General features: G+C 44.5%; 1 protein-coding gene across 1 annotated transcript in view; it reads left to right on the top strand.

The window, feature by feature from the left end:
- TRHDE (thyrotropin releasing hormone degrading enzyme) overlaps window positions 2560–14672 on the top strand; it is a 453490-nt gene continuing 441377 nt past the window's right edge. Inside the window, exon 1 of the mRNA XM_005679723.3 lies at window positions 2560–3537. Coding sequence (XP_005679780.3) covers window positions 2639–3537 — 899 coding nt within the window. The 5' untranslated portion in view covers window positions 2560–2638. The remainder of the gene's footprint in view (window positions 3538–14672) is intronic.

A 14672-nucleotide genomic window follows, 5' to 3' on the forward strand; every position in this document is an offset into this window, starting at 1 on the left:
GTTAGGACCCTAAGGTCAGAGAAGTTTGGTAAGCTGCTAAGAGTCACACAGCTCTTTCTGCCTGCCTATACTATGTTTCCTGAGTCTGTGAAAACAAACAACAAACCTCGGACTCCTCAATTCTTAAAATGCACATAGGCAGATTCCTATGGACAGCAAGAGCACAGAGATTTAAAAACAGAGCATAAAAAAGTAACTTGAACAGACTGTGGCATTTCCCTTGGTCTGTTGCTAACAGCCCACATAAAACATGCTTAAAAAAAAAAAAAAAACTGGCACTTCTTTTTACCATCATTTTAAATGATTCAAATGGACATTCAGAATGTATGGCATTGGGAATGTATCCCATCTGAGTATAAATGGTAAAGAGCTTCATTGAACAGAGGGCTGTGTTTTCAGTGGTTTTCAGGCTGAAGTTGATACATATTTGGGCTGTTCTCTTTGGTCATGCTTTAAAGCCAAACACAAGATTTTAATGTGTACGTTCAGGACTCCAAAGCCAGTGGTGTTAAACATTCCTTTTTGTAAGAAAAATAATTAGGGACATGATTTTTTAAAATGCCTTTGGGATTTGAAGATGTGAAAGAAATGTGTAAAAAGAAATTACTCCATTCTGTTTTTATTCTGCACTTTTCAAAATTGACTCTGAAGCCCATCACACTTTGTTTCATTGAAAACTAGAGACTCCTTCCTCTAAGCTGTGATCTTTGGGGTGGCTGTATTCTGAATAGTGTTCCAATTAGAGTTCTCCACCTGAATTCTATGGCTTGGATATTCCCTATACTCATACATATTCTGTACTCTAATTTAAAACTTCAACAAACTTAGACAAGAATCCATAACCAGCCAGTGGTCTATGAATCTGTTTTGACGATACAGCTGTGGATGGACACTTCCTATTGATAACTGTTCTTAAAACAGTTTAAACGATTTTCATGTAACACTGAAAACAGCCAAAAAAAAAAGTAATTGTGACCAGGTCAAGTGAAAAACTGTCCAATCACAGAATATCCCTGTTCACTATGCTAAGTCTAAAGTAATGGAGCTTATGTCCTCAGCTTTTCTCAGTCTCAAGTTTCTGGTCCTGAATATTACACTTGAATATTTTAAGTATTTCCTCAATCCGAAAATATATTTGTTGGGAAAAAGCCATCCCTCTTCTGCAGCCTTTACTTCTGGAGGAGTCTAACGCTTTCTTGCTAACCCTTATTTTAATACCGCACGCCTGGACACATCACACAGTATAGTGTATGTTGTCAGGCTTTGGAGAATTTATTTCAATTTGCATACAACCCTCCAAATCCTCTGGTGAGCTTGATGTGAAATCTGAGACCGCTCCTTCTCCCCAGCAGGCTCTTTCTTGGCCTCTAGGCATTCACAGCCAAAGGCTCCAAGGCTCCCTCCCGGAAGGCGCAGTGGGGCTGAAGGGTCGGGAAGAGGGTGACTGCGGGGCTCGTTGCGCTGAAGATTTACAGTACTTCTCGCAGGCGGCGCAGCAACCCCCTCTGTGGCTGTGGGTGTCTGGTGTGACGGAGCGCAGAAAAGCTCTCTAATCTCCCAGGGCCTGCCTCTGCCGCTCCCCTCCCTCCCGTTGTTCCGGCCTCCGCGCTCTCGCGCTCTAGCCGTGGCCTTTCTCGGGGAGTTTCGGTCCCTGAGCGCAGCCAGAGTAGCTTTGGCAATCTAGATCTGGAGCCTGTGTACACACGCTCACGCACACACGCGCGCACACACATGCACACTCACTCGCACACACGCACTCCGGCTCTCCCCACGGGCATATAGAGCAAACCCGGAGCTTCATCTACCTTAGGGGGATGGCCCGGACGGACACTTCTTGCTCAGTTGTCGTCTCCGGAGGTCAGCGCAACGTCGGGACCAGGGAGGCTCGCTGCCCGGTGTGCAGCCTGGCGCTGTTTGCCGCCACCGCTGCTTAAAGTGTCCAGGCTGGAGGAGAAGGCTTCTCCCGGACAGATTCCCGGCGCAGCTCTGCGGCCCTGGGACTTCACTGAGCTGCTTCATCCAGGTCTCTTCCGCCCCGGCCATCCTCGCGTCCCCGGCTGCCGGGCTCAGGACTCGGGCGCCTCCGCCGCTGCCGCCGCCGCCGCTGCTGCGAGCACATCCCACCCAGAGGACTGAACGCCGGAGCTGGAGTGGGGAGAGAAAGCGGCAGCCCTAACTTCCCTCTCCACTGCTCCCTCCTCGGCAGCCGCGGACCAGCTAGAAGGCTCCCGCGGAAAGCCAGGCGAGAGCTCGGCGCTGGGGACCGCGAGCTGGGAGCCGCGAGCGCACAGGGGCGGGGGCAGCCTGCGCCCTGGAGCCGGGCGCCCGCCGAGGAAGTAGTGCGCGCTCTGGGGCGAGCGAGACGCTCTCCAAGTTGGGCGCGTCCCAGAGCCCGCTGGCCCGCGCCCCTGCAGCCGGGGTGGTGTCCGGGGAGAGGCGGGGCTGATGGGGGGCGTCGTGGGCGCTATCGCCTACGGCCGGAGCCCGTCTTAAAAGACGCCCGGCCGGCCTCCCCAGGGTCGCAGCTGGCGTCGCGCCCTCGGCCGGCGCGCGCTCTGATGCAGACGCTGCCGGGGGCCCGGGTGGCCCGCTCACGGGGGGCGCCCGAGGGGGCGGGGGAGGAGGAGGAGGCTGTGTGATGGCCCTAGACGGCGAGCGGGGGAAACAAGAGGAGGAGAAGAAAAAGAAGAAGAAGAAAAAGAAGAGGAAGAAGAAGGAGCAGGGGGCTCAGAAGAGCGGCTCCCTCTTCGCGGCCGCGATGGGCGAGAACGACGCCGCGCTCCGGGCAGGCGGCAGGGGGCTCTCGGACCCGTGGGCGGACTCCGCGGGGGTGCGGCCCCGCACCACCGAGCGCCACATCACGGCGCACAGGCGGCTAGTGCTGGCCTTCGCGGTGTCCATCGTGGCGCTGCTCGCGGTCACCATGCTCGCCGTGCTCCTCAGCCTGCGCTTCGACGAGTGTGGGGCGAGCGTGCCGTCCGGCGCCGACGGCGGGCCGGCGGGCTTCCCGGCGCGCGGCGGCAACGAGAGCCTTCCGGGCCCGGCCCGACGGAACCACCACGCCGGCGGGGACCCCCCGCAGCCCGCGGCAGGCGCGGAGGCCACCGCGGAGACCCCGTCCGCCCAGCCGCCGTCTGGGGAGGAGCGCGAGCAGTGGCAGCCGTGGACGCAGCTGCGCCTGTCCGGCCACCTCAAGCCGCTGCACTACAATCTGATGCTCACCGCCTTCATGGAGAACTTCACCTTCTCCGGCGAGGTCAACGTGGAGATCGCGTGCCGGAACGCCACTCGCTACGTCGTGCTGCACGCCTCCCGGGTGGCGGTCGAGAAGGTGCAGGTGGCCGAGGACCGGGTGGCCGGGGCGGTCCCGGTGGCCGGCTTTTTCCTCTACCCGCAAACCCAGGTCCTGGTGGTGGTGCTGAATAGGACTCTGGACGCGCAGAGGAATTACAATCTGAAGATCATCTACAACGCCTTGATCGAGAACGAGCTCCTGGGCTTCTTCCGCAGCTCCTACGTGCTCCATGGGGAGAGAAGGTACGGAGGGAGGCGGTGCCCCGCGCCGCCCCACCTAGCCAGGCTGCTGTAAACCGCCGGCCAGCCGGCGACCAGGGGACCGGGCGAGCTTCGGATACACGGAGCGGGGGCGGGGGGCAAGGATGGAGGGAAGGAAGTGAAGGTGGGGTAGGGCCATCGCCCAGAACTCTCGGGGTCTTCCTGAGGCTTGGGTTCTTCCTGTAGCCAGCTGCACAAACTCACTCACCGGTACCAAATGCCACTCTAGGCTGGGACCCCCTGCCTGGTTAAAGTTGCTTAGACAGGCAGAGCACACAGCTTTTTTTTTAAGAATGATGTATAATCTGAGCGGCCCCAGGCCAAGGTGACATCAAAACCCTGCCAGCTTACCGTGGAGGGAAAATAGGTGAGCGCCAGAGGCCAGGGTCGCAGCCGGGTGAGGAGTCAGGACGCGGGAGGCAGGGCCAGGTCCTCTCCCCTCTCCCTGCCCCCCCCCCCCCACCCCGCCCCAACCTCCCACGCCCGCTTCTGGAAGGCATAGAGCTGTGGACAGGCATTGGGCTCACGAAGTTTTGCAAAACTGGAAGTTGGGATTCTGGACAGTAAGAGCCGGTCCCAGTGGCAGAGTAAGGGAGGGCGTGGGGTGGGGGTGGTGGCAGCTGCCTTGGCCAAAGCCAGCCAGGAATGTTCTTGCTGGTGCTTCGCACTCTCCTAAGGCAGAGTGACTCCTGTTTGTTCCTGACTTACTGCCTCTGAAAGTGACTCCAGTGGTGAAAAGGGAAAAGCTAAGTGTCAGTCTCAAACGCCTTATTAGTGAGTGCCTTTGGTGCTTCTTTTAGATTTGGACAGTATTCTGTTTCTTATTTTTTTGAGAAGCTGTGGGGTTTCCCATCACTTGTTTAGAGTCCAGCAGAACTGGGTTTAGATCGCAGCTTCAACTCCACTGGTGGTGAAGGCTTGCTGAAGCTGATTAATCTGTCACCAGGTCCTGGCAATGACTACTTCTAGTGCTTAATGAGCGTCCTGTATCAACTCAGTCCTACAGGAGCCCCACGAGCCCGGGTGCTGTTAACACTCCCTGTTTTACTGATGGGGAAGAGGAAGCACCAAGAAGTGGAGTAACTTGTAATATAGCGAAACGACAAATCAGGTTTTAGACTTAGGCACTTTGGCTCCAGAACCTCTACTTTTAGTTTTAACTTGGTGAAAATAATAATAATATCCTCATGGAATTGTTGCGGATGTCCATGATTAAATGCATTGAAAACAACTTAACCTTGTACTTGGCACATAGACTGCCCACTCATGTTATGAGTGTCCCATGGTAGCAAGCCCTCAAGCATGTTGTTGAATGCATAAACAAGTGATTTTTGTTTTTTCCCTGACCCCTTGCATTTGAAATAACTGAATAGTTAAATGGCTATGGGGCCAGGGAATAACCCAAATGAACTTAAAAATGAAATCAACCTTTGAAGTGGAGGCAGGTTGGAGATTAGTAATGGTGCCATTGGCAGAGACTCTCTTGTTCTCTAGAGAGTCTAATGACAGCAGAAAACTTGGGATCAGAGCAGTCCAGGGCTCCTGGGGTCAGCAGACTGGGCAGCGGAGAGCTGGGAGTCAAACTTAGGTTTTCTGAACCCTGGACTAGAGCTCATGCTGTCTGGAAGCTCCCAGAAGTTGCTATAGTATAAGAGGCTGGGAAAATTTCAGTGTGTTATGAGAGAACTCAAAAGTTTTAATATTTATAGAGTGCTGTGGTATAACCTCATCTGAATAAATTGCCCAGTGCTTTAGTGGTTAGGGACCCTGGTGACTCAGATGGTAAAGAATCTGCCTACAATGCAGGAGACCCAGGTTCAGTTCCTGGTTTGGGAACATTCCCTGGAGAAGGGAATGGCAATCCACTCCAGTATTCTTGCTGGAGAAGTCCATGGAGAGGAGCCACGGGGTCACAGAGTCCAGCACGACTGAGTAACTAACACACTTAGTGGTTGTGTGCTAATTAAAACCTCCTATAAGTGAACGTATAAATTATTCACAAACTCCTAAGACCAGATGTAGATAATTTAAAACCACTTCCACCATGTTCTGTGACATAGTCTCAAGAATATAGAGGAAAAGTGAAAGTGAAGTCGCTCAGTCTCTTTGAGACCGGTGGACTGTAGCCCACCAAGCTCCTCCATCCATGGGATTCTCCAGGCAAGAATACTGGAGTGGGTTGCCATTTCCTTCTCCAGAGGATCTTCCCAACCCAGGGATCGAACCCAGGTCTCCCGCATTGCAGGCAGACGCTTTAACCTCTGAGCCACCAGGAAAAGGGTTTTTTGAAAGATCCATGAGCATGTCAAATGTAGGGGAAAAGCATAGAAGGAAGGTTTGCATGTTATGTCAAAATGCCAGTAGTGGGAATTGCATATCATTACTGATAATCTTGCTGTGGTGAAATAAGTATTTCCAGCAAATCCTGTTTTTTCTGAGCTGTGCCAAAATATATTTGGTGGAACTGAGCTTGTTGTGGTCAGTGCTTTCAAATTAACAGGACTCTTAAAAGGACCAGATGTTCCTGCTTGACCTATAACTGATTTCTTGTACCCTAGTGCCTGTTTATATTCCAAGTCTGCTTCATTTCCCCCAAAGATGTAAATAACGTGGTTGGGAGTTTAGCCTAGTGCCTATGTAGCTAAACACTGCATCCCATTAACACTCCAGGATTTGGCATTTTTGGAGATCTTAGGATGATTTTATACTAAGCAGCCTCTTAGAAAAAGTACTTGTTCTTTTTTTCTTTTTTTTCCTTCAACATCAGAATGAATATGATAATTTCTTATATGTTTCTACTAGAGTTGATAAGGCAAAAGAAATCGAATCAAACATGTCACAGTTATGTCAAAATAAGATATATTAAGCTTCTTATGTTTGTTTGTTTGTTGTTACTATGGATACTTGGAGAATTTTTAAGCACACCAATATCAGGAACTCAGGTAGAGTTAGACTTTTATTGGTGATGATTCTGTCCCCCAAATGCAATGTAAATCGACATTTTAAAACATACTTTTCAAAAGGACTTAAATGCAAACTCTAAATTTTCATTTGTTTAGTGACTGAATGTCTTGGTCTTTTAGTTAGAATTTCTTCCAATTTAATTATCAGACAATTTCTGTAATGAAAGCATTTAATCTGGCAATAGGGAGTCACATTGAGTAATTTGAAAGATTTAAAAAGAGCAATACTACCATTCTGTCCACCTGACTTAGTCTGTGTGGAAACAACTGGTTAATAATCAGTCTGATTTTCTGGTTCACTCCTTAGAGGCCTGAGAGGTATAATTTGGGCAGAACAGGGAAACAAGATTTCATTATGTGCTGTATGCCTTTGACCCTGAAAAGTTTCATCCCCCAGGGGGTTTTGGAGGGGGCCTGGTTTTTGCTCTATAGAGAAGATTTACGTCCCTTGGTTCCCATATTACAGTAGAGAAAGTTTAGAAGACAAGCTCTTCACTTGAGGCAAATCTTTTACTCTCGGTTCAACATTTGGAAATTTACCACTTGTTGAATGTTGCAAATAAATTCTCTTAAATTTGAAATGTTTACACATATCAGTAAATGATCTCTGTTAGGCAGAATACCCACTCACTTTTCCCTCAAGTAGGTGGGCAGCAGGCAGATACATGCCATAATATCTTGTAGTAGAATACACTTGCTTAGAATTAGGCAAAATCTTCATTTACCTGAAGTAATTGATGCTTTGGGGTAGCCAGATGGTGAGCATACCCGTGTTTAAGGTAAGATACCTTAATTTAGATCCAGATGGTCGGATTGAAAGAGGAAGCTTACCCAAAGTAAATGACCATCTTATTCACTTTCAAAAGGGACACCCTTTTTCTTTGACAAACTTTGAGTCTGTGACATGCCACAGTGAGAGAAGACAGAATGAAAAGAGGAGGTCTTTTTCTTTCAAGGGTTATGCAGAGGAAAACCATGATCTCCAAGTAAAATGGAAGGATAAAATTATGGTTCTCACAGAAAATTGCAAAAAGCTCCTTTGCAAAAATGTTGTGGAGAGCATAGAGGATTCTATGGGTAGGCATTTGATCATTTGTGATATTAGTATGGATGGTTTGATGCTTTGTACTTTTCCTGAAATGAATTAATTTCATTCAAAAAACCATGGCATTTAATAAAAATAAGAAAAATATGTTGAGAGCAGTCTTACTTCTCCCATTCACTCTGCACGGGAGACATCTTTACATGAACAAATCAGAATATATGGCTTTTTCCCCCTCTATAGAGGGCCCTGCACTGAGAAATCTAGGAGAATCATTTGTTTCTGTGGAAACTTTTTGTATGATTCCTTAATGGACTTGTTTAACTCATTGTTTTCCTGTCAAGGCAGACACAGCCGTGTGGCCAGTCTGAGTCCAGTGTTGGATTTTGGTTACAGTTCAAAATGCTATCAGTAAACTAAATTAGAAAATATTGGGAAAAAAGTTGACCATTTAATAGTCACTTATTCAGGGAGGAAAATTCATGTAGTTGGTGTTTGTCTCGCTATGTTTTTTGGTCACCCTGGATAGTCATAAAGTATACCTTATTTATGAAAGAGTTAAGTTAATTTGTCTGTGTATTTTTTCTTCAAAACAACTCTCAACAGGGCCTATCTGCTCTGGATCTCTATGTTGGGTTTGCGTAGCATGTTTATTTCCTCAAACCAATTTTTGCCACCATGTATGCATACGGGCTTCAGACAACAGTATAGGCAGCAATTTAGGCTTGCTTGAGGATGATGATGGCATTTGAATGATATAAGAATGGGACTCGCTTCTTTAAGCATGGCTTTTAAGAGTGATATAAAAAGAGTGTAGAAGAAATAGTCTACCTTTAACATGTGTTTGACCCTCTATAAGGAAGAGTGTCCCCCATAACCCCAGGCTCATTCATCCTCCTATCCCACCAGCAATGATCATCACCTCGTTGTCCTTTTAATTCAAAATTATACCAGTGGCTGGATTCCTCCAGATTTTCTCAAAGATCCATGCAATCCTGCTTTTTGCCACTAGAGAGTAGCTGCTCTCTCCAACAGAATTTTGCTACAGAGGATCTGAGAGGATCTAAAGATGCAAAACACTTCTTGCCCCTCCCAGTTCTTTGGATAGTCTGAAATAATTCACAAACAGGCACAGCTGGATGGTGGTCCTGATGGGGCTGTGAGGGTGAAGTAAGAGTGGCAAGACCTTCCTGAGTGGGGCTGAGCTGGGGTGAAGAGTCCCTGGCTCCCCACTCCCCCCTCCCTGTCCCCAGGTGTGCCTTCTTGGTCTCTGAATAAATCGCTCGCTCATTAAGGCGCTCTGGCAGTGGTTGCACCGTGACAGGCGTGGTGAAGTCAGTTTAATTATTTGGATATTTTCTCATGACTACACAACTCAAAGAACAAACAAACAAAAAAACCCCCAAAACCAAAGGATGTAAAAAGAATGAAGTTTTAAAATTACCCTTGTTGGTTACTTTTTATCCCTTTTAAGAACAGGTTCGAGCACTACTAGTTGTCTTGCTGGATGGAAAAGTGTGTGTGTGTTCAGGGACTCTGGAACCAGACTGCCTTGGTTTATGTCCTGACTCTTCCACTTAATTAGCTTTATGACCTTGGCCAGGTTTCTTATCGTTCTGCGTCTGGTATCCTTATCTGCAAAACAGGGATAATGATATCCTCTTTCGTGGGGTTATTGGGGAGGATATTAAATGAGATAAGTAATAAAGCGCTTAGAACAGTGTCTGACAGTTGGTAAGTATTTGTGGGTATGAAATACAATTATATTGTTACATGGCTGGATAGCTATTCTTGGAGCTGGTACAGGGTCATTTAGGTTCAGTGTTGTTGCCTCAGGCTTCCCCTTATTCTTAAGGCAGTGCGTAAACGGTCACTTTGGACATTCCTTTCACTGCTGTTTGTTTTGCCCCCTAAGCAGAGTTCAAAAGACAGGGAGAAAAGAAGCAGAGCCCTTCCACAATGAAGAAGAGAGAGAAGACAAAGGCTGTGGTATTTCATAGCTAGAGAAACCCCATGCTTGGTCCAGACGCTGCGATAGAGAGGGTCGAGGGAGCAGGAAGAGGGTGTGAAGCAGAAGGAACTCGTAACTCTGATTATTGCCCTGCTATCTCAGCAGCGAGAAAAGTAGAAAACAGTGACTGAAGGGTCAGGAGGGCTTGTTGCTGGAAGCCAGTACAGGAAGTAGAAAAACCTCCAGTGCCAGGGGAAAGGCGCATCGGTCATTAGCTACTGCTCCGCAGACTGTATTTGAGTGCCACCAGTAGCGCTTGTTTATGATACTTACATAATACTTTTTCTCTTTCCAATATTAAACAAATGAATCTCAGACACTAGTTTATTTATCCTTATGAGAACCTAATATTATGACTCAGGAAAGTAATTCTAGTGAGTCCATAATACTCTTCAACAATGGTGATCAAGTACTTAGTACTCATTTTTGAGAAGAGTATTTAGTGCACAAAAATGAAAATAATTATGAATATTATGCTCTGTTTTTGTAACACGATAATTCACATATGCACCACTTCCTACATACATATTGCTGGTATTATTGCATTATGTTTTTAGTTTACTAGAATGGTTATTTAAGAAAATATACTACACACTTGCTTATAGCACTGAATATTCAGCAGGAGCACTTCTCTTCTGAAATGGCAGAGTCTTAATGACTCATTGCAGTACATAAAAACGCAGTCTACACAACGACCCATTTTGCCTTAAAATGTTTTGTCATCGAGTAACAATTTGCACTTTGATCAACAGTCTTCACTTTAAATGGGCCGTGGGTCACTTTCGTGACCTCGTCACTGTCCAGTTACTAAAAGCAGTTGAAGAGTAACTAGATGACCCACTGGATCACTTCTTTCAATCTTGGGAGTTTTTGTTACTAATCTTAAACTTTTGCAACAGTAGGCAAATTGCTGTTGTGACAGAAGCAGCTTCAAAGGTTATCATCCATTGTGCTGTATGTGTGGTCTGGATAGGTGTGGCCGAAACAGAAGCCTTCCAGAAATGTCCTGCCATTGTGAGGTTCTCTTGGTTTTTGGTGAGTTCCACAATGAAACATGAATCAATCTGAATACGAGCCGTGTTATGCAAATATTTGTTTCCTTTGCATATATTAATTTTATGAAAAGGCAAACTGAAAATAATGGAACAGGAATTGTTTGTATCACCTACTGTAATTTGTTGGCAATATCAGCCAATGTTAATGCATTATTTCAGCTGAATCTTATCATAATGATTCGACACAAGTAGCTTGCCTAGTGAACTTCCGTAGAAATAAGAAGAAATCAATCCTCTATATCCTTCAGAGGCAACATAGAGCTTTAAGCTCTACTGCTTTGCATAAACAAAATGTCAAATAGACAAGTTGTTAAGAAATCAAATAATTTATTTTACATACAAGAGAATTAAAATACATGTATATTATCCATTTTTCTAGTTATGCTAAAGTGATATTCTTGGAATAACACTTCCAGGATGTTACTTTTGGTAGTGAAATTCCTTTATGATAATAGGATGATTCTATAAAAGATAAAAATGCTTTTGTTTGAGAAAGCAGGAGAAAAATAGACGACAAAATACTTTTCCCCATTACCTTCTGCCTCCTGCTGTTTTATTTTTACTTCTTGCTGTATTTACATATGTATTTCACATCCTTACTGTATATTAAAGTGTTCTCTATTTTAAATTAATTTTTTTGTATGTTTTTTCTACCTGGTGTACTGCTACTACCTCAAACTCTGCCTCAAATTTGCTTAAAAACCAAACTCATTATTTTCTATTCCCAATCTCTTTCTCTAGAGGTCTTTGATGTTTTTAGTGACAGTAAGCAGGAAAGAGGTCTCAATTCCACTACTTGAAAGCAGTCATCAAATACATGCAGTGAAGATTATGTTTTTGAAACCCAACAGACACTATTGCCCACTGAGGGCCCCAAGCCTGAAACTGGCTCTCTTTGTTAGAAAGGAGACAATCCAGGGAGAGAGAGGTATTAAAGATAGATGGGCAATACTGAGATCTGAGAAAACCAGAACCTCTAAGAGAGCAAATAGGACGTTAGCTTAATATGTGAGTCAAAGCCTTTATAAAAGCTTCTTTCTGTGCCACCTGTAGTCCACTTGCTCACTTCTCCATCCGTCTCTGACCCTTAAAGTAGTGCCCAGGCTTCAAGACCAGTTCTTAACTTCCTCCTCCATAAAGCCTTCTTTCAGTTCTGAAGACAGGTGGTTCTCAGCGAGGTCGGTGCTGCCTCCCGGGGCACATTTGCAGTGTCCGGGGACTTTGGGGTTGTCACAGCTGGGGAGAGGCGTTGCTGCTGGCCTCTAGCAGTAGACGTCTACGATGCTGCTAAGCCCAAGATGGCTCTAAAAAGAGAATTATCCATCCTAAAATGTCACTAGTGTCAAGAATTCCAGCACTGAACCACCCATACTTACACTGAAAACAGAAAAGTCAGCAGTGCCAAGGCTGAGAAACCTCGCATTAGAAGATGTAACTTCTTCATGCATTCGTCATGCCTTTTGTGCAAAGCCTGTCTAGGCTTATGTTTTATTTATTTTATCAGAGTAGAAACTCCTTGAGGGAAGGAACGTATATGTTTATCTTTATCTCCACAGCATTAAACACTCAAGAACGATGACCAAGAGAAGCAAATGTATATAGATCTTGTAGCAAAAAGCTATCTAGCAATAATGTAATTTAGTATTTTAAAATCATCTCATCAAATTCAAGGACTATTTTATTTCTAATTTTTATTCAGTTATAGGTTCTCAACTTGAAAAAGACCCTAAGCGTAGTCTAGCTCAATTGCTCTTCTTTTCCAAGGGGCTTGTTTTGATTTGCTAAAAACTGAATTGAAATTCAATTGCAATCGTCCTCAGGTGCCAGACTGTGAAATTGGTATTTCCTCATTTAGACATTATCAAATATATGCTAGCCCTCAGTGCATGGCTATAAATATACTGTGTGTAGGAATTCATTAAGAATATTAATTGCAGAAAAGTCACTAGTTGATCTTTATAGTTCCTTTCAACCCTGAGAATCAGCAATTTAATTGCTGGCCCTTACTAACATATTTACTTACTATGTGAGGCAAAAAGAGACTTGAACATGACATGATTCCTCTGCATAAATACTTGGTTTATTAATTTCTCATTAGCCCAGAGGTATTTAGATAGTCTGCATATAATAAATTCCTACCCTTTAATTACTCAATACCAAAGACACCTTTGATTTTTTACCTAATGACCAGTACATTCTAAATGCAACCTCTCTGTTGAACTCTTAAGGAAATTTCCCCTAGTATTATTAGTAGTTTTAATGTATTGTATATATTTTTCTTTTCAGGTAGATTGCAAAAGCCTTAAGGACAAAAATGATTCTATCTTGAAAAAAAGTCCTGCCACATGGAGTGAAAATCTCACACATGGCAGACAGTGTCTAACTGCTCAATGACAAGACTTGGATTTCTCAGTACTTGGAAGTGAACATGTTTCCTTGTATATTAAATTTCATAAGTATCTTTTAAATGGCCTCAGTAAAGAAATAAGAAGCCTCAGTGACCATTTTAATTAATAAGAGTTAAGATTCAAGAACATTTTGAAGACAAAAAAGCATGTGAAGAGAAAATTGTAAATGAGTGCATCTTAACAAAAAGTTACTGATATTTCGTTAAGCAAAAACTATATTGCTATTGTTGTAGCCACGTGTTCTGGAAACAAACTCACTCAGAAGGACAGTGCAGAAGTGGAGTGCAGTGTATTACACCGGCGGGCCCAAGGCAGAGTCTCCTCTCAGCCAAGGACCCCAACCAGCATTTGTGAACATCTTTTATACCCCATGTGTATGGGTCTGAACCCACCACTCCAAATTCCTTGAGACTTACATAAACCAAGGAAAATACAATCCCAATAACCCCATCTTTCATGTGCTATGTGCTCAAACAGTTAAACAATTAGACAATAATCAATAAACCCGAGGTTATACTCCGATTGATACAGAAAAATTTATGGCCTGTCTGGAGGAAGGGGTGATCAGTGTATGTTTTCTCCTAGGCGATGAGTAACCTAGATACGATCTTCAAGGTTCCCCTGTCTGGAGGGGTCTTATCCTTCTGTTGTTGTTTTCATAGACACTAAACACAGAGTTCAGAGTCCATTGGAAAGGTGGCTGAGCATGGTCAGCAAGAACAGGCCTAAGATGGAGTCTAGGCCCTATGAATTCCTTCCTCACTATCAGTAGAAAATAGGGAAAATATTGCCAAGATGCTAGCAGATTTGGAAACAAAAACTTTTATGACCAATAGTCAAAATAAAACCTTGCTTATAAATTGTGGGTGAACATTCATTTTGCTGTTTTTGAAATAGAATTACCTCTTTCTCAGACACGGAAAATGTGGATTCAGGACTCAGCTTTGCACTAATTGCCTATGTAACTTTAGATAAATCACTTACCCTACTGGAACTACTTTTTCATTTTAGGAATTTATGAAAGCTGGACAATTTGTTTCGATGATTGCTTCCAACTTTAACTTTATATTTTTTCTAAAGATTTATAGTTAAAACTTCTTTCCTAAATATTATCTCATTTTATCATCTCAACAGTTTCATAAGGGAGGCCTAGAAATATTTTCCTTCTACTAATGAAAAAATAAACTCAGGCAGTAAAGTGATTTACCCAAGCCTGGTACAGAGCAGCTCAGTAATGCTTCAAGATAATTCTTGAAACCCTTCTCTCAGAGGAAATATACAATTAATCTTTAAAATGTCTTATTTTCTCTGTTTGAAAACTAAGCTTTTAAGAAGTAGTCCCTCAATAATACATGTGTCATAATTTTTAAAACTATAAGCATTTCCATTTTATGGTTTGATCCAGGGATAGCCAATAAGATTCAATACACATGTCAGCCTCTATTGATTGGTATAGGTCCCTGAAGTGCTGTGTTGAGAATAATTTTGAGGGCGAGTTTGGACTCAGCGGGATAATGTGCCATGTGAGATTAAGCAAGAACTCTCTGGATGATGGGGAAGGCAGGGTGGGTGGAGGAACGACTGTGGGGATAAGAGTCTTCTGAAGAGATGGCTGTAGCACTCAGCAATGTTTTACCA

This window comes from Capra hircus, chromosome 5, assembly GCF_001704415.2.
Source record: "Capra hircus breed San Clemente chromosome 5, ASM170441v1, whole genome shotgun sequence".
Classification (NCBI taxonomy): domain Eukaryota; kingdom Metazoa; phylum Chordata; class Mammalia; order Artiodactyla; family Bovidae; genus Capra; species Capra hircus.